Source organism: Anarrhichthys ocellatus, unplaced genomic scaffold (genome assembly GCF_004355925.1).
Source record: "Anarrhichthys ocellatus isolate YVR2014 unplaced genomic scaffold, GSC_Weel_1.0 scaffold42, whole genome shotgun sequence".
Lineage (NCBI taxonomy): Eukaryota > Metazoa > Chordata > Actinopteri > Perciformes > Anarhichadidae > Anarrhichthys > Anarrhichthys ocellatus.
This window is the reverse complement of record NW_022280072.1, coordinates 2,023,780-2,050,905: the sequence shown is the minus strand read 5'-3', so window position 1 is coordinate 2,050,905 and position 27,126 is coordinate 2,023,780. Positions and strand designations below refer to the sequence as shown.

General features: G+C 46.2%; 1 protein-coding gene across 1 annotated transcript; it reads right to left on the bottom strand.

Moving 5' to 3' along the window:
• Positions 1-13: 13 nt before the first annotated feature.
• Positions 14-26,353, bottom strand: dab1a (DAB adaptor protein 1a). The gene is made up of 14 exons (XM_031868254.1): positions 26,292-26,353; positions 25,796-25,988; positions 21,880-21,999; positions 20,710-20,748; positions 20,218-20,280; positions 18,235-18,288; positions 13,886-14,017; positions 11,392-11,454; positions 10,722-10,818; positions 8,705-9,081; positions 7,765-7,960; positions 7,506-7,654; positions 6,162-6,258; positions 14-1,988 (listed from the first exon to the last, which is right to left on the bottom strand). Exons 1-13 carry the CDS (start codon positions 26,351-26,353, stop codon positions 6,178-6,180), a joined length of 1,626 nt encoding a protein of 541 aa, XP_031724114.1. The 3' UTR covers positions 14-1,988; positions 6,162-6,177.
• Between the last annotated feature and the right edge of the window lie 773 nt (positions 26,354-27,126).

Here is a 27,126-nt window from a genome sequence, read left to right as displayed (position 1 = left end):
CATTAAGAGACACATCAGTCATTTGGGATGTGTTTATTTGTAACAGTAATACATGGTGGAATACGTAAAATCAAGAGAGAACCAAAAGATTATCTAGAAACCCCACTGTAGAATGTCATATTCATAAAGATAAAAATAATGTGTCAATTTACATTAAGAAACCGTTAGCTGAGGTAAAGTTAAAATAGGTCTAGAAATGTTACGTACTCAAACAGCCACCGTTCCCCTTTTTAAGTCAACGTCTTTCCTCACCTTCTACTCAGATTTTTAAGTTAATCAACATCATAGTCCAAAAAAATAAAAAACAAAGAAAACAATGTCAAGTTGACATGGGGGGGGGGGGGGGGCCTCTGGCCATAAAATAGGGAGCCATGGCATCACAGCTGATGTCGTTGTAGCAGAGGTCACCTGACCAACAGACAGACGGATGGGTGGAGCATCGCTGTGTCTGAAAGACTACTCTTTGGGGGGGTGAGACCGCGACATAGAGACTTGTATGTTCATGGTGCAGAAACTATTTGGGGATGGTGTGAGGCTTTACGGTAACTCAAGAATCTGTTTAGGGACACGATAACGTCAGGGGGGGCGGGGATTAAAAAAGGTGTGCAGCTGGAATCAGGATTAGTAGGCGAGGTTAAGACGACAACATCCGTGCACGAAGATTTAAAAACAAAAACGGGGGGGGCCAACAACACAAAGGAAAAAAAGAAAACACATGTTGGTATTGCTTGGGTTAACGTCAAGAGTTTGCATAACTGAAGCTTTCCTATTTTATGGCGCAGAAGTCCAGTGGACAGAATGCTTGGTATAATTATTTACAAAATGAGATTGACAAACCAACGATCAGATGCCTTAAAGCCTTGTTGACTCTATTTCTCCCATAGAGCTGACCCCAGCGGCTTGATTGACTTATAAAATAAAAATTCAATTTTTCAATTTTTTGTTATTTTTTTTGTTTTGTTTTTTTAAATCGGTATTGTACAAAAGCTATAGAGAATGAACAGTTTCGATCGCAGAATCTGTTTTGACTTGCAAACACCTCCCTCTCAGGGTCCGTTTTCACTCCTTAATGTCCGGGTCCTCTGGCCTCCGTGTGAGTCCGTCCGTCTGTCCGCGACGAGAGACGTTTTGGCAAATCACTGCATGTATGTGTGTTTAGAGAGAGAGGGTGACAGATGACTGTGTGTGTGTGTGTGTGTGTGAGTAGCTCCCAGAGAGTCTGTTTCTGCATAGTGATCCAGCAGACACTCACAAGAAATTTGGGGAGACAACATCCGAGGCCGACCGGAAAAAAAACGCAATCAGAAGCAGCGAATCCCAGTACCCGGCCATCCCTGATAGGCTCGTTTAAAAGAGTCCAGCTCCTCCTGCGGGGGGGGGAGACCATCCATTGCTACAGGTTCTGGTCCGTTGATGGTCCTTCTAATCCCGTGGTCTGTGTGTGTGTGTGTGTGTGTGTGTGTCGGAAATGGGGAGGCACTGCTCGATTCAGTCCCTCCTTGGTGGCACAGACGGAGGGAGGGAGGAAAGAGGGAAGAAGAGGGAAGGAGGGAGCAGGTTATGTCCTGTGTAAGGCTGGGTGTGAGGCGCCACAGGGAGGAGGAGGAGGAGGAGACAGCGCAGTGGAGGGAGAACTGGATCCGTCTCAGTGATTGATATCCCTCCTGCCTGGAGAGAATGGGCTCTCTCCTCTCAGGAGCAGGAGGAGGAGGAGGAGAACGATGAGGCTCCTCCTGGGAGGTTGTTAGCCGGATGATGAGGATAAGGAGGAGGAGGAGAAGAAGAAGGGCATGGCCAGGCAGGGAGATGTGCCAAACACACACTCTCTCTCACACACACACACACACACACACACACACACACACACACACACACACACACACAGGTGAGGGTTCTCCTCCTGGTCTCTCGGTGCTGGTCTGGTCTTCCTGTGTGTCTCTTCATTTCTTCCCTTTGTTGATCTGGGCGTAGAGAGGGTCCTTCCCCTTCTGTGCAAAACAAACAAACAAACACACATGAGCTTTTCTTATGAACCCGGTTGGATTTGTTTAAATGTCACATGACTAAAAGGGAGGATCCGAGTTTCTGCCTCTGATTCATTCTATTCAACCGGCTGAACTGCAAGGTTTCACCTACAAGCCCAAATAAGTCTGAGATCTGCGGAAGCCCCCGTACCGGACACGACCACCAGGTGGCAGTATCGCACTGCTTTAGAGGAGACGTCCAGTCATTTCCCTCTCCTCGCGGACTAACTCACCTCTCTCTCTCTCTCTCTCTCTCTCACGTCTCCAAACCTTGTTCTGGTGTGTGTGTTTTCATGCAGTATTCTCTCCCACCAGGACCAGTATGCATCAGAGGTAGAGACGCCTTGAAAGACCAGTTGTGAGTCATCGTGTCTGTTGGATGGATGATGGAGTCGGCTGCAGTCACTCACAGTGGAGCCCCGTTATTATCGTAGTGGTCAAAAGACACACGATAAAATCAATTCTGTTTAAACTTGCACAAATGAAGCAAGAATGCAGATCTCTCGTGGGGAAAAGAGAAGACTTAAACAATCTGCATTGGCCTTCACCTGAACAGTAAAGTTCAATTAAATATATTTTGTACTGCACCAAAATCACAAATCACACATCTGCCTCAGAGTGGGGTTAAAGTTGGGAGGAATGCTCTGAACTGAGGCTACAGAGCTGTAACTGTCGAGGTCAGACAGTCAGCAGAAAGTAGCTGCCAGCAGCCCTGAGAGAGGTGACGAAGAGGCTGAGACAAGCAGTGACAGCCAGCACACACACACAACCCGCAGTGTCATCCTGCATCATCTAACCAGCGCCGCTTCAGCTCCATAGAGCCGAGGAGGTGAGCGATGTGCTGGCCTAGCAGCCGCCTGAAGGCCGAAATATCTGGCCTGGCTGGTACACATGTGGACATCGATGTGTGTGTGTGTGTGTGTGTGTGTGTAGGCCCTGGGCAGTGGGGGGGGCGATGTGAGATTGCTCAGTGAACCGTGGATGCAGGCCATTTCACGGCTGAGACTCGGGAGCGTTCGCTGGACATGATGAGATCACCCCAGAAGAAAAAAAACAACTAAAAACACTTACACTCCCACTCGCCTGAACACATGTCCGTCTGAGAGGGGGGGGGGGGGGGGGCGGTATTTTTGGCTCCGATATGAGCACAGGTGGCGACAGTATCAAGCACAGGTGTGCTTATCTGGGGAGTAACTGGGCCTTCTGCACAGGTGTGTGTGTGTGTTTGGGGAGTTGTCTGAAGTCGATGTGATTGAGCAAGTAAACACCATCTGGGAGCAGCGTCATTGGACCGGGACCAAAGTAGTCCACCTACTACAGAGGGGGACAACTTGCTGCTTCTGGCCATAACAGCCAGTCTGCAGCCAAACCCCCCCCGACTCTACAATCCGTCCTCCCACTTAAGGCCCACATCCACCTGCTGCCCCGCAGCCTTCAGCCCGTCTGAGTGTGAGGAGGGAGGCCAACAGGGGGGGAGGAGGATGCTCAGCCACCTCTCCTCCTCGTCCTCCTCCTCTCCTGAAGTGGGGAAGGACTCTTGGGTTTCTTTAATTAATGCCAATTATGCCGGGGCAGTCATTAATCTTGGCGCGGCGGTATTAGCTGATGAAAACAAAACCATTACATTTCTCCAGCAGCCATCATTAAGGAGCCACACTCGGGAGCTGAGAGGACACCAGGTGGGGACGCAATGTCTCCCTTCTAGTTAGACTTTAATAAAGTTTTCCTGACGATTGTTAATCGACCGATAGCTACTAAAGTTAGCAGCATGGGAGCTAACAGCTAACGAACGGAGCTTCCATTCAGTTACATCATGATGCGTTCAAGCTCTACTCAGTAGTTATAAGTTAATTGTGATGTGTTCAAATGTCATCTTGTAAAATTTGGTTTTTGGTGAGAAACAGTTGTTTGAGGTAAATGTTTTTACAGAAATATAAAATAGATATTAGAGAGGGAACTATGAACTATTCACTTCTCAACACTCGCTCCAAGTAGTTTATAATATATCATTAAAACTAATGTCACTTTAATTGTGTGTCTTTATGCAGATGACCACTATAGCAAAGTTAAAGGATGACATTTAGAGTTTTTAACTGTTTACACTGACTTCAGGGCGGTTGAATTGATTTTTTCGGGACGTTGGTTAATGAACAGAATGAAGCCTTGTTTACTAGCTGCTATAACTAAACAAAACAACAACAAACATGATTTGTATCTGCCAATAAGGAAAAATCGACGATCGCCAATCTTAAACCTTTTTCTTTCTGCTGATCCGATCTGTGGCTCAAAACCAAGCTGCGATCCTAACTGTGCGTTTTGAGATCCGTTGGACCTCGACTCCCCTCTGTGGCGTGTGTCCCATTGTCTCCTTGAGTAGACAAACTGCATGCTCACATGTCTCTAAAAGAAAAGTCCAGCCTCCACAAGTCCTGTGAAAGTCTTCCTGTCGGATGAAGTGTTAAAAAACGCACACGTCATCAGCTCCCTGAGTTTCCATAGCAGCTGCTGGTCTCTCTCCACACATTGTCAGGAGCTACGTGACATCACGCAGCACCTCACATAAAGCATACAGAGTGACAGCACACATCATCTTCTTACATCAAGCTAAAGATCCAAGATCAGCATATTGCACACACACCACGTCGGCAAATCCCAGGTGACGTCCTGTTCACTGAAGTGCACAGTTTCTGATTGGCTGTCACACGCTATTGGCTCTCCGAGTGGGGATGTGTGCTATTCAGGGAGCGAGGGCGTGATTTACAGCAGGAGGACACGCGTCACACAGACGGGACACGATGAGGACCACAAAGAACCACACGCGATGAGCTCGTCACACACCGTTTCAAAAGAACTGATGCCACATGCTTACAAAACTCCAGGTGAGGCTACGGCACAAATAACCAACACACACACACTTCCTTTGAGCATGCGAGACATCAGGTGAAGGAGGAACGAGGGGTGAAAGTAGTCGCTTCCTTTTGTTATCGCGTGATAAACAAGAAACACTTGACATCATGTGCAGCAAAGTTATTCATTTAAATGGTTTAAGTGCCACAGAAAAGTGAGGAAACTTTCAAAATCATAACAACTTGTTTTCTTTTTGAATTAGAAGAAAATTGCCTCTAAATTGGTTGACGGGAGTTGAGCCGTTTCTGCCAGCGGAGTTACAGATGTGGCAGTTTGTTTGACCTGCTGTCTGTGTTGTTGGAATAAAACTGATCTTCACGAAACATCACGACATATTTTACTATTTTGTGCGACAGACTGCACTTGAGATCAGACAATCAGCTGCAGCAGCAGGCGAATTTAACAGTTCTGGAAATGCAGCAAGCACAGATGAAAAACCCGTTCTGACTTTGGTGTGTTTATGACTTTTAAGTCGTAATGTAGAAACAACTTGGACGCCACAGAGAAGATGTGTCATTCTGTATTTTATTGCTTTAACAACACGGTAGCTGTTGTTCACTTGAATTTTTCCATTTGGGAACTCATTTTTCCAATTATTCCGGAGGAGTGACGTAGAGACGGCGTATATGTCTCTGGTAGAGACCTGTCAATCACTGTGTAGCCCCGCCTTAAAGCATCCCCTGCTTTATGGTCTGTTTGACTCTAAATGGACCATAATGTACTAAATGAACATCATGCTGTATTGAAGAAGACTTGAAACTAGAGATTGAGACCATAAACTCATGTTTACAATGTTTACTGAGGTAATAAATCAAGAGAGAAGTAGAGTCATTTTCTCATAGACTTCTATACAACCAGAGGAGTCGCCCCCTGGTGGACACTAGAGAGAATGCAGGTTTAAGACACTTCCTCATCTGCGTCACTCTGCAGAACCCGAGGTTGCCCCCTGCTGAAAACAGAACCTCCTGAACTGTGATTGCGACGGGTCGTTGAATGTGGGTTTTGACAGTCTCTTAGTGGTACCGGACTGTACCGGTCTACTTTCACCCCTCAGACAAAAACAACAGTGGAGGAAAAGATGAAAAAAAAGAACAGATGCAGCACACGGAGAGCGATCAGCTTGATTAATGTAAGTGGGAGGTACAACAGTCAACCAGAAGAACAGATAAGGGCAGGGGGGGTGCAGCAGGAGGAGTTGGGGGGGGCAGGAGGAGAGGCATCGATACCTACCCTGCCCTGCTGCTATCTAGCTCCCAGCCTCTGGACTGGCCTGGTCTGGGCTGGGCTCTGCTGTCTCGCTGGGGCAGGGTGACCCAGAACCACACGCCTAGAGAGGGGAAGAGAAAGGGGGGAGGAAAGGAAGAGAAAAGTGTGGGAGGAGGAGTTGATGGAGGGGAGAATAAGAGAAGGGGGAAAAAAGGGACAGAAGAAGAATACATCTGAAAGAAGGACTCAGTGGAGACTACAAGAGAGGACGTAAACAGGAAGTAAAAGGTGTCAATACTCTGAAGGAGGAATAAGGACACTTTGAAAAGAGAAACCCACACACACACACTCACACTCACAGTTGTATATCATAAAAGCCTTCATTCTATTGATTTATCTTCTTCTTGTTTTTTTGTTAAAACCACTTCTGCTCTTCACACCTTGCAGAGAGTGGGAGGATGTTTTTCTGCCTTTGCTCCATCTTTCCCGTCTTTCTTTTGTAACCTTTTCGCTCAGCCGCCGTCACCGATGAACATGTTCTCTTGGTTGTGAAAAGCAACTGTGTGTCATTCAGAGCCTGGTGACATTTTCAGACATTTCTTTTTGTTATTTTCCAATAATAGCTGGATTGGGGGCATAAAACTAATGTTTCACGGCTGGAGAGTGGGGGAGCGAAAGAAAGAAACACAAAAAGAGAGAAAGAGAAAAACATGTCGAGGAAAGAACTGCTTGTTTCCTGGAAGGTCACTCCTCCTACCCTTTGGTCGAAGGCAAAAAGTGTAGGTTTTTAGGGAGGTTTTTAGGCCCTCCCTAAAAACCTCTTTATCTTCTCATCTTCCCTTCATTTCCCTCTCTTGGATCAAGGTGCTGCTCCTTAAAATAAATATGAATCCCCCCCTAGGAAGAAGAGTCGGGGCGTTCTTCCTCCCCCCGTCTGTCCGTGTAGAAGTGGTGATGTATGGACGCTTCCTGGCTCGTATTAATAACAGCTTAATGATGTCTCTGACAATCGCGCCAGCTAATTTAACGCGGTGTTGACCACGCACACGCCGAAACCACATACTTATGCAGGCACGCAGAAACACACACTTCATGTGCACATTCATTCACACACACTCACACACACACACACACACACACACACACTAAGGGACACACAACAGCATCGGCCCCCTAATCAGCCAGAGTGATTACCTGGCCCACCAACACCGCTACAAAGGCTATTTATCAGCAGATCTCAACACGCCGCGCAGGTTATAGCAGCATAAGGAGTGAGTTATTAAAGGCACACACACACTTGACTTACTCCTCTTCTACCGTCCTCTCACACACACACACACACACACACACACACACACACACACTTACAGCGTCTTCCTCTCCACTGCGGCTCGGGCTGCCTTCTGCCTCCCCGAACGAGTCGTCTGTGGGCGGGTCTGTGGCGTCGGTGGGGGGGTCACTGACGTGGGAGGCTGAGGACTTGGAGGGGGAGCTCTGCCTAGGAGCCGGGGTGGGAGCTGCAAAAGGTGTGGGGGGGGGAGAGACAAGCCAAGTCAGACAAAAAAGAGCGCAGAGAGCGACGGACAAAAGAAGGGCGCAGGCCAACGTGAATGGACGGAGCTCTCACGTGAGTTGGTGGACGGCGTCGTGGAGGTCACCGGTGTCAGGTTCATCTGAGAGATGTCAAAGTCGTCACAGTCGTCCGTGTCCTGCGCGGTGCCCACGCGGCTGAAGTAACTGCTGAATGCCTCGGAGGTTCCCGATAAGCCGGGCTGCTCGCCCTTCTTCGCCGGCATGGCTGGAGGCTTTGCCAGCTGGAAATCCTGAAGAAGAGGCAGAAGTTGGTGAGGAAGGCTCGCCAGTAAAAACTGGGCAGTGACCGATTTGACTTTTCCCCCCAAAAAACGATATCTGGGCTTTATCAGTGTTTAAATCATAAGCTGTGTGCCTCACTGTGTGGAAGTGACTGGGATCATTCAGTTAATGCCTCTAGTTCATGACCGGTCGGGGACCTATATTGCTCCCCATCTCTCTCCCCTCGTTCCCTGTCGCCGATCTATTTACAATATTCCTTATTGTCAACAGTAATGAAATGATTAAGACAGGACGTACCGAAAGCCACAAAATAGGAACAAACAGAGACACAAACAACAACCCGGATGAGTTTACAAAAAGTGGTGTTGTATTTGTTCCCATCAGACTTATAGAGCTGCAGGGACGACGTGTTTCTGCAGACCAACCCAGAAGTTAGCATCGCTCCGGTTCCCTCATCTCATTTAGACACTGCCTTCTTTAAGATACGTAAAACCTTTAAATACAAGAGACTGACACATTTTATGTTGTAGAACAAAACATTAAAATCTCTCAAGCTTGTGTTAACCACAGACTTTATCTCAGGCTTCTAACAACACAACCCACTGACTATAAAACGAGGGAAGTGCAAACATGCTGACTCATTTCTGGGTTTTAGGACTCATTCCTGCAGCACTCTGTTACTCTTAATCATCCCTCTTTCAGGTATATTGCTCTTGCATCATGACCAAACGTCTCATCAGACCTCTCCCCACCTTGAACATCTCCTTGCCCATCTTCCTCGCCCCGTGCTGCGGACTCGACGACGCCGAGGGGGAGGCAGCCGACGCGCCGGCTCCGGCGCCTGGGTGGCTCTCGCTGCCCGGAGTCATCGCCGTGACGGGGGCAAGGGCCTGGAACATGGCAGGCAACCCCACGGGTTGGGCGGGGAGGTAGGCTGTGGGGGGGAAGGCTCCGGCTGCCATGGCTGCCCACTGCTGCTGCGTGGCGGGGAAGATGTTGGCCTGGCCCCAGATGAGAGGCTGGCCGCCCGGACCAAGAGGAGACTGGACCCCGAAGGCCAGCGGCGTCTGGGCGGCGAACGCCTGCTGGGACCAGTGGCCGGGGGGTACGGCTCCCATCGTCACATAACCTGGTGGAGAGTAAACAGTTTCAGGTTAACCTCTGAACCCAAAGCAGCTTTTTCATCTCATTTTTTCTCTACATGGCCTTGTTCTTAACTGCGATATAGAAGTCCTGCACCTCTATGGAAACAGCATCATCAGCATAACAATCATGGCTAAAAGCTGAAATGAAAGAAATGTCTTTTGTGCAGTACAACACAGTTACAACGCCATAAATCATCATAAAGAAGAAAACTATTTGAATTTTCTTGATAATTTATTTTAGAAAATAGAAAAACAATGGAATCTGTATATTAAACATTTCTCCAAGTTGCCACAAGTGTCACCAATGTTGAAAAGAAAATGAAGGCTCTATAAATCTTTACAACATTTTTACAACATCTACTTAAGATCTGTCCTGTCCTCTCTGTTCCGTGTTCAGCAGCCTGCAGTCCAGTCGAAGTTTCACAGAATATTTGTCACGTGTCTGTTGGTCTCAGCTGAGTCAACCGTCGCTTCCTAGTTTGACTGAGAAGCGCAGAATTTAACGTTTTTTACAGGATCTGGTTAAAGTTAAAGGTTCATTCAGCGTGAGATTTTAAATGAGCCGTGTAGTTAAATGTTTTTGATATAATATCACAATTTAAAGCTTTGTTTCGGTTGCTTTTTCTGCCGGAGGCGCTCATCGTACATGATGTGTGTTACATGAAGGACCGTCGGAAAGGTAAAAATGTGACAATATTTATGTTTTTTACAGCTTCTGGCTTGGATAAATGGTGTACTTTGGGCAATTGTTTAAAGAAAACGTGCTTGTCAACCAAGGCCAGCAGGTTTGGGGTTCAGAAACATATAGAACATGTTGGTATTTCGTAAAATCTTAGAGAAGAAAGTGATTCAAATACCCACCGTGCATATGCATATTATCCACACAAACCCAGAGAGTGCTGCCCTACTTCTGCCTGCAGCTAATGCGGTGTCTCCTGATGGTCACGGTGAACTATTATAATTACCTCCAGAATGAGAGAGAGTCATTATGAAGAGCCCGACACGCGCTCATTAAAATCACTCAAACTCATCAGCAGGAGCTCTTTCTATCACGCACTCGCTCGTCTCCCGTCTCTGCTCTCCTGTCGTTACCTACGGTGGAGGAAGTTGACATTTAACCCCGGCCGCCGTCCCCACGCTGACGCATGCAGAGAGCCGGGGAGACGAGAGGTGAGGAGGGGAGTAAAGCAGGAGATCCAGTACACACCGACGTCTAATTCACTGTGCATACCAAGGAGCCTTCGCTGCCATCATCTCAGCATGTTTCATTACTTCCCTCTGACCACCACAGTTGCCTCAGCCACAGGTAAATCAGCAGCATCTGAGGCCGCAAGCTAATGATGCATTTTATATTCAACACACAACCAACACCACCGTTTCTTCTCTTTCCCCCCTCATCTACATTTCAATCCTATTCCGTCCCCCTCTATTTATTTCAAACCCTCCCTCCTTCTCCTCATCTGTCTCCTCTACCTCCAACTCCCCCTTCATCTCCTTTCTCGACACCCTCTCTCTCTCTCTCTTTCTCTCTCTCTCTCTTCTCTCACTCTCTCCCGCTGCGTTTCTTTCCCCCTACGCTTGTAGCAGCGGGTGTATTTAAGCTTCAAAATGAACAAGGTCCTACCTGAGGGCACAGACGCAGGATTGAAGGGAGCATACAGTTCCGTGGGAGGCTGCAGGCCCAGCGAGGGGTCGAGAATGTTGGCTGGAGAGGCGGGGGTCTGTGCAGGTTGGGGATTCAGGAAGAAACACACATCATCATCATCATCATCATCATCGGAAATACAGTTTGGATTTTATAAGATGTAGAACACAAACTGTGCATGTAGGAGAGTTTGGAGCAGAATAACTATTCGATAAGAGAGTATGTGGAGAAACCACAGAAGAAGAACAGGAGTAGAACTCATTAGGTGCGTTAGGTTTTAGCAAATGTTTTCTATTTTGGTTCATCATTTTCATCAGGAAAAGCAGACAGTTTTTAGTCAGCTTCATTTGGTTTTTGTCGAGTTTGAATGAAGTGTGTTTTACGAGGCTCTGCCGCAGCACACGGTAGAAGTTTGCCTACGCGGCGTTCTGCCAGAGTTTATTTCAACCTAAACAATAATCTTGTACTAAATCTAACCAAGTAGGTTTGTTGCCTAAATCTGTCAGAAAACCCTGAAAGGCAGACTTCTCCGTCTCCCAGCGCTTGTGACGGTAAAATATATTCTTTTGAAGACAAGACAATAGTCGCATAAACTATTCAAATATTATAAAATCATGACCCATCCCTCGTGTGCAGGACAGCTACTCACCGATGGAGAGGTGATGTCAGGAGGTGTGGACATGTCTCCAAAAATCTCGAACTGGTTGATATTCTGAGAACAAGAGAAAGTACCAGTCAGGTACAACAACAATAATGTTATATATATATATATTTTTTTATCTGGGTCGGTTTGCATTCCAGTGCAACATGCAGCACACAACGCATGCGACACGACACTAGCTTGGTATGTTGGTACATGTGGTACCTACCTGAACACTGTGGCAGCAACACAGAAGAAGAAGAAGAAGAAGAAGAAGAAGAAGGTAACGATGGAGAGATGGGATAATGAGATGAAATGAGTGATTATGATGACATACCTACCAAGAATTATCACAATCTTCCACTGAAAAACACACAGTCTTTGTCATCTTCTCCTTTCTATCGGCTGGTATAAAAACAGACCCCCCCCCCGTGTCATTACGGTCCCCCTGCCGTACGGAGGATGTGTGGTTTGCCTCAGAGGGAATCACTATCAAAGACAGCAGACGTTTCTATTTGATCTGAATTTCTTCTGTTTCCTTTCACAGTCTCCCGATGATCCTCCTCTTTAGTATCTCCCCCTTTTTTTTTCTCCGCCATTAATAATATCTTTAGGCCCGGTGGCGAGTGAAGTAAAACTCTATTTATAGCCGTAAAGGAAGTTAAGCCTTGAATACATGGTCAGAGATTTGCATAAATCATGGAGGCGGATAATTTCTTTTGAGATAATGAATGTTCTTAGAATATCTTCCCCCTGGTAGGTCACAAAGTTCTTCCTGCATCTATCAGAAAATGGATCTGAGAGCATGGTGTTTTTTACAGTCATGGGTACGTTAGGAGGAGAATATAATGTGTACTATTGTTGCTGAGCCGAACGCAGCAGATAAAGATCAACAAGACCATACTAGATGTATCCAAGATATGCAACATGGACTGATAACAGGAAGTCCACGGGATTAAAAAACACTCTCCTGGACATAAAACACAATACATTCCTGTGGCTGTTGCTCTGAGTCGATACCACGGAGCCTTTGCTAATGTTCTTCAAACAGAAACCACAGTCAAACAGTCCAGGAACTTGGACGTTTATAGACTTTCCGTCCACTTCCAGCACTCAATATTCCTCCCGTGTGAGGTGGTGGGGTCAGGCTGCTGTGATTATCACAGTGTTTTGAATGCTTTATTAATGTACCATGAGCGGCTCGACTCTGCGTGCGTGTGTGTGCCGTGTCTGCCGGCGAGATGACCGCCGCTGTCTGCTCACCCCGCCGACCTCCACCAGTTCTCTGACAGACGCTCTGACCTTTACGTCCACTCCGCCCTGAGAGGACCTGCGCTCGGTTGCTGCCGGAGAGGTTTTCTTTTCTCTATCTCTTTCGCACAAGTACACATGCAGATATGAACGCCCGGATGCACCCATACAAACGGCACGCCGCTTTACTTTCTGCCTCAACCTGGCTGCTACGCAACAGCAGGGTCGCATGTTTTATTCATGCATGACGGGGGTCAAGAGCCGGGCTGACCCAACGGCTAGAGACGGTGCGGTGCGGTAAAGACGAAGGCGAGGGAGAGTAAATCATCGGAGGATATGCCTGAAGAAGCTGGTCATCGGGGCTGATGGGTAACAGTATGTTGCTCACAAATAACTGAGGACTCTTCTTGGCTTTTATCACAACTAGAGTTGGGTTGATTTCTGTTTTGATCAAGTTTGAACCACTTTGATTTAATGCAAACCTGCTGAACCGGCATTTGTTATTATGACACATTCTAGCAAATTAAAACTTTGCCTACGTCATCAACCTGAGCCGATGACGTTGCTGACCTGCATTCTCTCTAGTGTCCACCAGGGGGCGACTCCTCTGGTTGTATAGAAGTCTATGAGAAAATGACTCTACTTCTCTCTTGATTTATTACCTCAGTAAACATTGTAAACATGAGTTTATGGTCTCAATCTCTAGTTTCAAGTCTTCTTCAATACAGCATGATGTTCATTTAGTACATTATGGTCCATTTAGAGTCTAACAGACCATAAAGCAGGGGATGCTTTAGGGCGGGGCTTACTGTGATTGACAGGTCGCTGTTGCTACCATATGGCGTCTCTACGTCACTCTTCCTCAGTCTAAATATAGTAACTTTTGTTCACTGGTTGCAAAAAGCCAAGATGGCGACAGCCAAAACGCTGAATTTGAGGCTTCAAAACCGCATCAAACAAATCAATGGGTGACGTCCGCTTCTTATATACACAGTCTATGCGTGTAACATGGTGCCGCTTCCCTCCATCTTCTTCTTCTGTAGTGTTTATTGGCGGTTGGCAAACCAGCTTAGAGGTGCATTACCGCTAGTTGCTACACTCTTATTCACGGCCTTTCTCTTTCAGTGTCATTATGTCCCTCTTGGGCGCAGCTGCCGAGTCCAGTGCAACACTTAGTTGTAAAACTCGGTATACCGGTCCGGTGTTTGGTCTTATATATCAAACCGGGTCAAAGAAGACACGAGCTCCTTACCTGAGTCACCATTTCCAGGCCTAAGTCTATCAGATCTGCCACTGCCGGCTGCTGCTGTTCTTGTTGGAGGGGCTGATCGTGAGAATGATGAGGATGATGATGGTGGTGGTGGGGGGGGCTTTGATGTCCGTTCTGCAATCACAACCCCAGTGTTAGATGGCAGGTGGGATGAAAATGTGCTCACACACAAACATATTAGTTGTTTTTTGTACACTGAGAGAGAGGGTGAGACAGAGGGGAGAGAGGTGAAATGAGGGGGGGGAGGATGATGGTCTGCAGGTGTCAGGAAACACACACACACACACATTCAGAGCACAGAACAACGCTCCCCTTGCCAGACTTCGAGCCCAAGTGAAGATTTGAACAGGTTTAAAGATCATCCCTACCTTTAGTCTACACTACAGCGCTGAGCTGGGCTTTAAAGCCCCTTTTGTGTTTCTGTAAAGCTACTCCCCGGTGTCAGCAACCACAGTGTGAGACAGACAGGCACGGCAAGAGCACCTGGATTAACTAACATGCTGTTATGAGAGAGCAAACTGAAGGGAGGATGTTACATTATAGATGGAAAAAACCTGCTTCCTTCCTGCAGAGTTTGCTCTCCGTTGAAGTGAATTACAATCTAAAAGTCTTAATAATCTGAAACAAATCCCATTAAAACAAAGCCAACTCCAACTGCGTCTGTGCAGGCAACAGCTTAATCCTCTGCTAAAACACATATAAGAGCCATACTGGTGGTATCTGCATGTATTTTGCACCCTGAATGATGATGCCTGGCACCGACACACAACGTGCAGATTGGTCTGGCAAAGCGAGAGCAGTTGGTGCACGACGTACAATATTGCTGAGTGTTTTCTTTTCTTTGGATGAAAGCATGAAGTATGGTCGTCATTAGCTGAGGCTGAAGAACGGGAACAGCTTGCCCAAATACTAATCAGTTCTGGAAATATTGTCCATTTTTCAACCCCCGAACTCATCATGGTTCCTTTAAAACCCAACTCATGAAATGAAGGCAATCCTTTTGGGACGTTTAAATGCATCTGACAGTTTGTTTGAAACAAATCTCCTGTTATTCTTTGCTTAGAGCTCCAGTCTGCTGCTCATTCCTCTGCTTCTCTTTCTCCACTCTCTCGCCGGCCATTGCCCTGCTAATTATCCCTCTGTGCCCATTATACACCCTCTCCATCTCTTCGCCCAGCCCGTTATCTTTATCAGTACGGCCGCCACCTACCAATTAGCCGTCTCGGGGGAAACCGTAATTACCTGTGCACATGTGTTCTGCATACAATTATCGCAGCCCCTTTAATTAACGCCACCTCGCTGACCCCCCGCCGTCTGACTGATCGAACTGGCACGCGGTCGACAACACTGCCGAACTGACACATGCAAACACGCACACGCACACACACACAAACACACAGACTCACTACTCGGAACAAATCACAACCAGGCTGTGGACGTTTTTCACGACCTTTGAATCATTTTCTCGGTCACTCTTTCACACATGGTCATGAAGCAAATAAAGGACACTTCAGAGAAATTCAGCAGCATCATAAAAATCAATCAGAGTTGAGTTTGTCCGTTTACTTTTCTCCAGGAACTCCAGTATTTTGCTAAATCCATCTAAAAAAGGCAGCAATTTAAAAAAGTTAAACCTCCTGAAGTGTAAGTTTAAAGTTAATAATGGATCACGGTATAGATTGGAGTTTAAGGTTTTGGTTCAACAGAATTTAATTTAATTTTAGAGCAAAAACTAAACTGATGTTTAATGAGAGGTTTAAATGTTGTTAACTGTAACTTGTTTAAAGTTTGGCGCAACATGATTTAAAGTTAAAACCAGATATAATCGGGTTTATAAATGAGTCTTTGTTGGTTCAACTCAGCCCATTTTAATGCAACCTTTATTTAAACCAGGAAGCTCGGCCAATAAATATCATGTATCATACTAACCTAATGTTTGGACAGTTGATGTGTTGAGGTAACATGCTGCTGACCTCCACATGTGGGCTTCTGTTGATTCAACACTCTCTCAGTTCTTAGGGGGTCAGAGTCTCAGTGGATTGAAACGGTCTCGTGTGTGTGTTTTATTGATTTGTCATCGTTTAAGAAGGTGACAGAGTAAACGACGGAGGTCGTGTTTCTGCAGCCAGCGCCATCATTTCCTCCCAGACGTAGAGTAGCACTGTTAATCCTTCTCCTGAGAATACAACGCACCTCTGCTGCCAATAAGATGAACATCAAGTCCACCATAAACAACGGTCAGATAAATGCTGCTGCCTCTGGTCAATCCCGTCTCAGTGAAGTCACAACAGCTTCTACCGCTGCGTTCACGCCGTGTCTGCTGAATAAGAAGAAGTAGAAAACAGCGTTCTGCCGTCAAATCCGTAAATGTCTCCGCTCGTCCGTCAGCAGCTCGCTAACCGCCTTCTCCAGACGGACTGACAGCAGACATCTGCTGCAGTAACATACTGTACATGTCGGCTCCATGGGAGGAAACAACAGTGTTCGTCGTTGATTAACTGATTGTAATTCCCTGCCGACTTTATAAAGTGAGGGGAGTCTGCCTGTAGTGATACAGACTACTGTGATCAATCAATCAAGTCAATAAGATTAATACGATCCAAACACGTATACATTGGGTTATCTTTCTTTCTATGCAGATACGCTTCACTAAATGCTACAAAAAAAATGCAAAAGTGCAAGCCCTGCAGTCTCCATATGAACAATAATATAATAATGTTATTTTCATTTGGTAATAAGTTAAACGAACTCCTTTTGGAGGCTGTATAGCTCCTTTGCAATTACCTTGTGTTGGTGTTAATGTATTTCAATCACATCTTACAGCGGCTTCGCTGCCATGTTAGCATCCTTTGTGACACTTCTGCAGTTCTTTCCACTAAATGTTTGATATTGTAGCTCTCAGAAATGTCTCCTCGAGGCTGCTCATATACAATATGATGTGAATTTTGGCTTCTGATATGAGAGACGTGCTGTGACATCACTTACTGTGGTGCCACATGCTTGAAAGACTCAACCCGTAGAGAGAGAAGCACAGCAGCAGTCTTCTTTCTTCCCTCTGTGAGTCTGAATATTCACCTTACAACCAAATTACAGTATCTTCAAATCACAACACAAGCCACACAACGCATTCTTAAATTTGTGATCCATTCGCATTTCTATGATCCTGGGTTGTAGTTACTCCCTCTGAGAGACTCCAATTCGCTTCGTTCAAACCAGAATGGACGACTCGTCCAATTGGTTGCACAACAAGAGAGAAATATTGGATTTGCTCACGTTCAGACACCCGCCAACACAAAGGCAATCCAAATAGCAGCATGTGTTGTGGGCCGGGTGAGGAGGGAACAGAAATACTACGGTGCCTGTAAGCTTCTTACCAAAGCCGGGGATAATATGCAGCCAGAAAACTGCCAGACTGATTCCAACTCCACCAAAAAAAGAAAATCATGGAGTGGGATTGCGACTGCCAGTTTTAGCAGGTTTAAGGATTAATAATGGAGCCGGTGGGCTCTGGATGGGCTGAGGGAATACTGATCTACAGACCAGCAACATGGGATGAAGTGTTCGCACGCACGCACGCACGCACACACACACACACACACAAGCCTGGTTATGGGGAGTGTGAAGATTTTAGCAGATTAAATCAGGCAACAATATAAGAAGCATCTTTATAGGCAGATAAAAGAGCAGCTGAGTTATCGTGCAGCCTGGTCAAGGTCATCTTTCATTATAACCAGTGGCAGTGTGAGGGGAGCTCCCTCACTCACACACACATACACACACACACACACACACAAACACACACACACACACACACACACGAGTACCGCACACACCTGCACAAACAGCGATATAGATGTATACTGCAAACACTGCTTAAATGCATGACCATCCTGATGTATAGATTGAAGAATATGAAGCCATGCACATTTTAAAATCAGACACATAATCCGTGTCCGTTACAGGGAAAGATGACGGAGGCAGAACGTGTTGGGCACAATCAGGCAGAAGGTCATGCAGGTTTTGCTGCTGGATTCACCACCGGGCAAAAAAAAACACCAAGCCAGGCATGCATTCACACACACACACACACACACACACAGCGTCCCCGGGTTATAACCATACGGGAGCAGGCACCACGGAGCACGGGGAGAAGGGCACCAGCCACCACAGCTACAGCACAAGCAGAACAGCAGCACAAGAGCACTGGGTCCCAGCAAAACCTCTCAGGGGAAACATTAACGACATGAAGAGTCACTGCAAAATCAGAGCTTCACGATGCACCGGAAGAGAGAGAGGGGGGGGGACGTGGAGCAAACACACGGGTCACTCACTGGGTGTCGCTTTGGGACGTCATAGACCCCTTCCTTCTGCTGACTGGTGGGAACCTACACAGTCGGCCAAGAGAGCCCGTTACCTCTGGTTTAATCACACAGTGAAACTTCGCACATCACACGTCACATGCTGGGACAAAAACCCTGAAACCTGGCTCCTCCGGAGTCAAATCAATCACTAGCAGTGTGTGTGTGTGTGTGTGTGTGTGGATAATCAGAATTAAAATCTGCAGAGCGAGAACTCATCTACGAGGCTAATCAGTCGACTATCGGCCTGCGGTGACGGCCTCTCTGTCTCTCTCTCTCTCTCTAATAAAGAATGGATAAGGCTGCTTATCACAGCCACAGACATGTAATAACTCAGATTGTCACACACATGGAGACATGTAATATCTCCGTGTCACACAGGCGGATACATTTGACAGCGTGTGTGCAATGAGAAGACTCAAAGGGCACGGGTATGTTTGAATCCTGGGTCTTTGTTTCTCCTACAGTGACACGGTGTTTAAAATAAAGTTTTCATCTTCCCCAGGTAGATGTGCAGCAATCACACAATGAAAGCCAGCACTGATAAAGAGTGTGGGCATCAATCCAGCACCAGCCTTTCTCCTGCTTTCACATGTTTATTTCCAGAAGCTGCCATCTTTATTCATACATTAGTTCCTCTGTGGCTGCAGGCTGGCTGAGGCTCACGCTTCTTACGCCTGACGTGTGTGTGCGCTTTGTTTGTTTGTGTGTGTGTGTGTGTGTTAGTTCACGCGCCAGCACTCCCTGTCTATTTTCAATCCATTATATTTAAAGATCAAACGAGAGGCTGGTGATTAATCTTTCTCACCCCCCCCCCCCCCCCGATCGCCTGCCTTTCTTTCATCTCCTCGGGAAAAGAGGGAGGGGAGGAGAGACAAAAGAGGAGGGGTAACCAGGAATAACCTCCACGCGGCACCGAACCCTCCCCCTCTTCATCCCTCGGAGGTCCACCCACGTCCTCTGAGAAGAGCACCCAAAGAACGGCTCCTCTCTCTGGGGCAGCCAGCTTTAGCTGTCGGGGCCCTCTGGAGAGCGTTGTTCACCTCTGTTCTTAGTCTTTTATTTCCTGTATGTACATTTTATGAGTGAAAAAAGGCAGCATTTAATTTTATGAGCACAATATATATATGTAGTGATGTAGCTGGTGGCAAGCAAATGGAAGATCAAGGCTACATCCACACTACTACGTTTCCGTTTTGAAAAGCCTTTCCTTTGCTACGTTCACGCTTAGTGACCTTGTTGTCTTTACTAGCATTTTTGTCTTTACTAAATTCTGCATTTTATAATTCTACTACTGCCAACAAGCAAAGCAAATTGGAGCGATTAGCGAGCAGCGTGTCCAGCGGCGTTATCGGCCCTTCGGACCGGATGTTTGAAGTCACTGTTTGCAGCTTTGAGGAGGGCGACGCACGCAAAAACGGAGGACTTTCCTTTTTCTTATCGAGGCTTATTTTGTTGTGCACAGCTAATGTGAAGTTCACTAAGAAACTGTAAACAAACAAAAGCATAAATGCTCTCCAGAGCGAGAGGCACTTCCAGCCACCAGGCAGAGCTACGAGTCAGAACAGACGACACCTAGAAAACGAGTGAAGAGACGCGTGTTTACCACATTTCTTGACCCATAATCTGGTAAAACTTTGATTTGTAAGTGTTCAGTTGTTAAGTAAATTGGATGTGTGAGAGAGAGAGATAGAGCAAGACCTGCAGCGTTGTAACTAAGTTTGAAAAATACAAATGTTCCACTACATTTGTCTCTTTGAGAGCATGTGTGGGAAATATAGATCAGGCACGACCTTTTATTGTGAAAGAGTACAAAATTGTATTTTCTGAAATCTCCTTTTGTTTGAACACTTTAAAGAGCTCCTTGTTGTTATTGGTGGTGGCTTGACCACAGCTGAGTACAAGATGACGTGATAAAAAAAGAACCTCAAGCAGACAAGACGAGCTTGTGAGTACCTGATAAATGCTCTCTTCTGATTGGTCGCGGATGGGCTCGTGTCCCGCCTCAAACACAATGTACTACAACGTCAGCAGCGGAGGGAGGAGGGGAGAAGAAGAAGAAGAAGAAGCGGGAGAGAAAATTGGAAGATAAAGGAAGTTGAGAGAAAAGTGGTGAAATTGGAGAGGTGATTAGTCAAACAGCATCGTCAATATTATTTCTAAAAAAATAAAAAGCAGAAGAAGAATAGATCCGGGTGACACAAGGAGGAGAATTTAAGCAGCAAAGATTCCCGAAGCAGAAAAGTATAATACATCTTTCGACTGGCAGACATGCACGCAGACACACAACACCCACGACCGCACACATCGGAGGGCGTCTCCTACTGTTGTCGACATCACACAAACATCTGTACCGCACACTGTAACCAGACGTCTCCCCAACAGTGCACACACAGAGAGGAGGAGCAAGCCGACTAGAATGCAATGCTGATTGGGTTAGGAAGTTACCTGGTAGACCGGGTCCTCCAGATCCTCCTCCAGTATTGTCTGCAGAAGAGCGGCGGGCAGGCGGTATAGAGGGAGAGAGATCACACAGGGAGGAGGGAGAGAGGAGACAGAAGAGGGGGAGGAAGTTAAGCCGGTGGAGCAGAGAGAGGAGGTGGAAAGCGCAGCAAGACGTGGCAGCTTCCCAGCATCCAGAAAGAAAATCATTTGGCAATAATCAGAGGGAGAGAGAGACAGACACGGAGATAAAGAGAAATGAAACAGGTGATGCAGAGAGGACAGAACAGAGGACGGTGAGCGGGCAGATGGTGCCACTGATGAAACCTGAAAGCTGCTGCTCTGCATGTAACTCACTTGCTTTGATGTTTGTCTTTTTCAAGTCTTAGTTAACTTGTCAGTCAAGAGTCTCTCAGATGAAGCTCGTCATACTCATGGCAGATGATTCAAATAAGGTTAAATAACTATAAGCAGTCGAGTTAGCAGTCCTCACTTCATCCAGGGCTCAGGACTAACGTTTCCACTGGTTGACCAACTTTCTGTGGGCGTCTGAGTCGAGAGGTCTCGTCATCTCTCCAGGAGCCTCCTCCCCCTCTCTCCTCATTTTGCTTCATAAAATAATCAGCTAAAGACGGCTTCACTCGTGAAACATGGGAACGGTGATAAGACACGAGTGTCCTCTGGAGGGAGCATATCTGCTCCATGTGCACAAATGGCGTCCCGCGTGCATTGGGCTGTGACGACAGCGTAGGGAAGATTCACGGGTCGATGGTCGATCCTCAAGATGACTTTCAAATGTTTGGATGTGGGGATGGAATACACCGTGGCTGATGTCACCGCTCATCGAGCACTTGGATGAATGCACAAAGCCATTTTGTTCGCAGTACGGAGCACTGACGCCATTTTATCCTCTTAAGACATTTGTGTGAAATTGACATAATTAGAATATGTATTCTTGAGTAATGGGTACGAGTTTTGTTTTGTGAGGTCACAATGACCTTTGACCCCCATTATAATCAGTTCAAACCTCGGGTCCGTGTGGACGTTTGGGCCAAATCGGAAGAAATTCCCTCCAGTGATATCACGTTCGCGAGAATGGGGCGGACAGACGGACGGACAACCACGGCCGTCACTGGCTTTAAAAGAAAAGGTCAAACCGTGCGTCGGTTAGCGTACCTGGTAGACCGCCTGCTCACACTGCTTGTCCTTCTGGGCCTTCTTCTCCATCTCCTCTCGCTGCTTTATCTCATAGATGAGCTGGAACAAGTCCCGCAGGTCCAGGATCACAGGCTCAGCCTGGGAAGATAAGGACACGTTATACACCCACGGACACAATCTCACACACACACACACACACACACACACACACACACACACACACACACTCCTAAGCACTGATCAGAACTGCAACCATGCCTTCTTATTCTAGTTAAATGGCGACTGAACCTGCACCTGCTCATGACAGGAGATTGAGGTCATGCTCAGACCAACATTGCAACTAAAAACATTATTTTCTCAGCGTTCCCGACAAAGTTTAGACCGGCTCAACTTCTGCGTTGGTGTTTCACACGCAAAGACGTGCACATGTCTGGTCATTGACTTTGTAATGCGAGTGGTTTATATCTTCTTTTTGCCTTGAAATTGTCAAGACGACGGACAAAGTTATCGTCGCCATGATCGTTTCTCAGAGTTGTAAAATGCTGTGCAGCATTTTAGTGTCTTTGCCTTTCAATCTGCTCCAACTATTACTCAAAGTTGATCATATCGCATCTTCCCATCTGTGGCAATGTGCCCCAACAGATCAGGCCATTAAGCTTTTTTTCTAATTCAGTGCTTCTTGAGGTCGGCTGAGGCAGGATGAGTCATAGATACCTGATTGGTTTGCTGACAGCCGATTATGGATGAGTCCATTAGTCCACGAGCACGAAAAATGGCAGCAAACTGGATCGGATCATTTTGCCACTTCTGCAATTAGTTTGTCTAAAATCTTTTCATTAAAGGCAACAGTGTCTTCAGTGACTGATTGTTTGCTGATTAGTTAAACGCTGACAAATTCTTGCAAGAAGTGAAAGCGACTAAAACCAGAAGGTTGAAGTTCCAGACTATGAATCTCTAAATCAGTAGAGCTGCCTGTGATTTATGTATTTACGTGTTTGACGGGGACGGAGCAGCGCGTCTATAGCTGCCCCAGAGTTAGCCAGAAGCTTATTCACATTTACATCACATCAAGAAGATATATCTAATGACTTAAAACTCATCTATTTAAATCTGCCTTTAACCGGTAATGTCAGTTATGTATCTTTTTCATTTCCGTGTTGTTCCTTACTGTTATGATGTCATCTATTTTCTTCTTATTGTAATTACTTCTATTGTTTCTGTTTTGACCATGTAAAGTGTCTCTGAGCACCTGAGTACCTACACAAATAAAATGTATTATTATTATTATTATTATTATTATTAACTGAGTAATTTGCATTTGCGATATGATTTGCAATTTTAGAGGGAATGATTATTTTTACATAATTTTTCATTTTTATTTTTTGCAGCGATCTGAACCCAAACAAAGATGTTTTCTTAAATCTGTAGAATATGATGAACAGGCCCGGACATCTCCACAACACTTGCACTAATACACTAATACTCCTGGGAGATAAATATTGCAGTAGTTCTTATTGCCAGAGCTTGATTAATCTACATTAACATCTTCATGTGGACCCTGATTTGTTTGTTATCTGGAAACCAGATTAAGGCATCGCTACATATCGTACTCCTCTCGGCCTTGTTCACACACTGACAACAGCAGATACCGTCTCTTAGTCTCTTCTCTTGTCAGGGGAGCAGACGATAAACGAGTTAAGACTACTCACATCTTAGAACTACTGTCACTGCAAAGAGTCCTGCAGTACGACGGTGTTTCAGACCTAATCAATTATTGACTGGGGCGATGCGGAGTGCAGCCGGAGTCACCAGACTGACGGCTGCCTCGGATGAGACGGTTCTATTTTAGTTTTCTTCCTGCGAGAAGTTCACGACAGACACTCTGGGGGTAAACGGTGGCTCCCGCTGAGCCGACACTGACACATATTGTCACTCTGTCAGATTCAGATCCTCTTTGCATTTGACGACACATGCTCTTTATTTTTCCTCGCCATCTGTTTCGAGTTCCTTTTTTTCCGCCTCTTCTCCGTCAAAACTTCCTGGTAGGAGAAGCCGAGACGAGCGGAAGGTGAATTTTGGGGAGAATGCAGAGAGCTGTGAGGTGGCTGGAGGAGGAGCGTCCATAATGGACCGTGGAGATGAGATAACCTCAGTGCAGCACTCCTGAATCAGATGAGTGATTCATCGCCTGCGGCAACAGCGGCGAGTGATTCTAACAAAAAAAAGTAGAGATGAAGACTTTTACTGCAGATACACGGTTCTATTAAAAATCTGCACTGATCGGGAGTTTTGGTTGAGATCCGCCTGAATATTAAAAACAGATTCACCCAAATGAAATCCTGCTGTTGGTTTCTTTCTCCAGGATCTCCTGCCGCTGAACTTATTAAGAATGTATTTCTTGGTACAAAAACAGGATTTAGACACAAATCAAAGGTTGTTTTTTGCCCCATTAAATCTTTTTTTTGGGGAGCTTTTCCTTCCCAGGTCCGAGGACAGAGGACAGAGGACGTGGTGTGTGGTACAGATTGTAAAGCCCTCTGAGGCAAATCTGTGATTTCTGACGTTGGGCTATAGAAATAAAAATGAAAAGCATTTTGCTCAGTGACTCTGGGCTCAGACACCTTTGATTGACACCGCTGACATTTTGGATAGTTTGAAAATGTTTTGTCACTAAACTAAGCTGGAAACACTGCCACCAGAAAGGCTGCATTACAGTAAAGTGATGTCATTTCTTTAACTCACCAGACGGTATAGTTTTTATTTATTATTTGCCTTCACTCACTAAGTCGTTATATCAACATTACTGACGGTTATTTATCAAAATCTTATGGTGTAAATATTTTGTAAAAGAACCTTTGTTGAACCCGACAATATCGTAGCAATATCCATAATGAGCTATTTGGTCAAAAATATTGTAATATGTGATTTTCTCCATATCGCCCAGCCCCAATTACAACAGTAACTTCTCTAAAAAAGTTACAACAAAGACTGTGATGAGCTAACAGAGTCTCCGAAAGCCTTTCTGACACAATTAATGTGCTTCCATCTCCGCTAGAATAAAACACGTCCTTCTCGTGCTGAGACTTTGAGCCGAGCGTTAAGCCAATTACTTTTCAATGCACTCCTAAATTGGCCTTTTTCGTGAAATCCTCCGTCTTCGTGACGACAGAGACGCTTTGTTAATTCACATCAAAGCGGCTACTTCCCAATTACAGCCTCGGCCATAAGCTCCGCGCCTCCTCTCGTTGTCGGCTCCACGACCGGCGGTGTGAGAGCGAGTGACGGCGGGTTCAAATGCCAGAAAAACGTGAGTGAAATAGAGTGCTGACCTTTCCTCGGGCGCTCGCCAGGTACATGACAGCCGAGGTGACCGATGAGAGCTCGCGCTACGCCGTTCGCCAGGGTAGCATTTGGTAAGCAACACCTTTTTGTTTTTTTGAGTCTGGTTGGTGTAAATGTTGAGTACAGCCCCGTGTGTGTGTGTGTGTGTGTGTGTGTGTGTGTGTGTGTGTGACACTGTGTGTATCTGTCGAGGTCAAAGAGCCACGGTCCACGGCCCTGGGAGGATGGATATGCCATTAGAGCTGGTGACACACACTCAAACCCTCATCGACTCATACGGGAAATCAATATGGCTCCAGAGCGAGCCAGCTGGATCCAGACGAAACAAGCCAGGCACGTAGACACAACAACACCACAACACTCATACCAGGTCCAAGAGAGGTACTCAGTATCAAGAAGAGGGTGTAGCTGCAACCTGAAATCATCACCACACACACACACACACACAACCAAGGGCACCAGAGTAAACTGTTTGTTTGATGAGCTGGTGTTCAAGAGTCCTCGTCTACAATTGAGAGAAGACCCCGATGAATCAAACATTAACCTACACGCAGCGGGCGCACGGTACAACATGGACACACGAGACACTGACCGACTGGGCGGTCTTGATCGCCACGAAGCGGTGGTTCCCTTCCTTCCCGCAGACGTAGCCGAAGGCTCGGTGGTCCGTGATGTCCTTGGCGATGTAGGAGATCTCGTGGACCGCATGGTGGTGTTGGAGGACCTGAAGGGAGGCATGACAGAGAATGTTTAATACACCACACAGACACGTTGAAAGGTTTAAACTTTATTCTTGTGATATTATTACTTTGTTTTTCTAGAATTTATGCAAATAACATACAACTTTCTTCTCAATATGTTGATTTCATTCATGAAATGAGAGTTTTTTTCTCCAACAGTGGCCCCAATACTAGAATACTGCTTAAAAATAAATAAATAGGGATATCAGATTTGATGCTTTTAATATTTCATTGTCGTGACTGTTTGCTTCTCTTTGGGGCCATGTAAAGTAGGCTCATGCTGATTTAAGGGAGGATCGACAATATGGTTTTTTTTTCTACACCGATATCGAGGCGATTTGAACTGACTTCCTATCAGAACTAAAGTAATCTGTAGAATCTGCAGCCTGCTGTTTCTGGTGCAGCTGCATGTCAACACGCTGAGCCCCGTCAATCAGCACGACTGAGTGAACTTTAAGAGTGAGTTTCAGGTGAACAACAGCTATCAAAAGACAAAATACAACAGAAGAATTCACTTCTACGCTTTTAGATTCAAAACTTGAGGGAAGCAGAAAAAGAACCTGCATGCTACCCCCCCAAGCGTTCACACAGACACTCTCACACGGAGACCTTGTATCCGATATTAAGCTGTTCCTAGCTCCCCTGCCATCTCTAGTTTAGCCTGGGAGGGGAGAGTGCCAAGCTGGCATTGCCCGTGGCAGATGGCACTGTTTTTCCTGAGGACAGGGGGGGGGGGGATCAGTGACAATCACAGCTCGGCAAGCTGTCGACTTGATCACTTCATCTGTGCCCTCGCTCGCACAACACACAACTCGCACAACGTGCAATGGCCTGCTCTGTAAAGTCGCACTAAATGTCTGCTTTGTTGTGATTGTCTACGCCAGCTGCATGCTGGGAAACAGCGACACACAGTCGACATAATGACCCCGGTGGCCCTTGAGTGCATGCGAGGGGCTGCAGCTCCGTACATCAGAGGCTAAACACACACATCTGCTCTCTCTGAAGCTATTCCAGAGCCAAGACACGGCAGAACGGAGTGACACCAATTTAACATTGGGGCACTGGCACTCACACACACACACACACACACACACACACACACACACAAGCAAGAATACACATACAAGCAAGAATACACACACACACACACACACACACACACACACACACACACACACACACA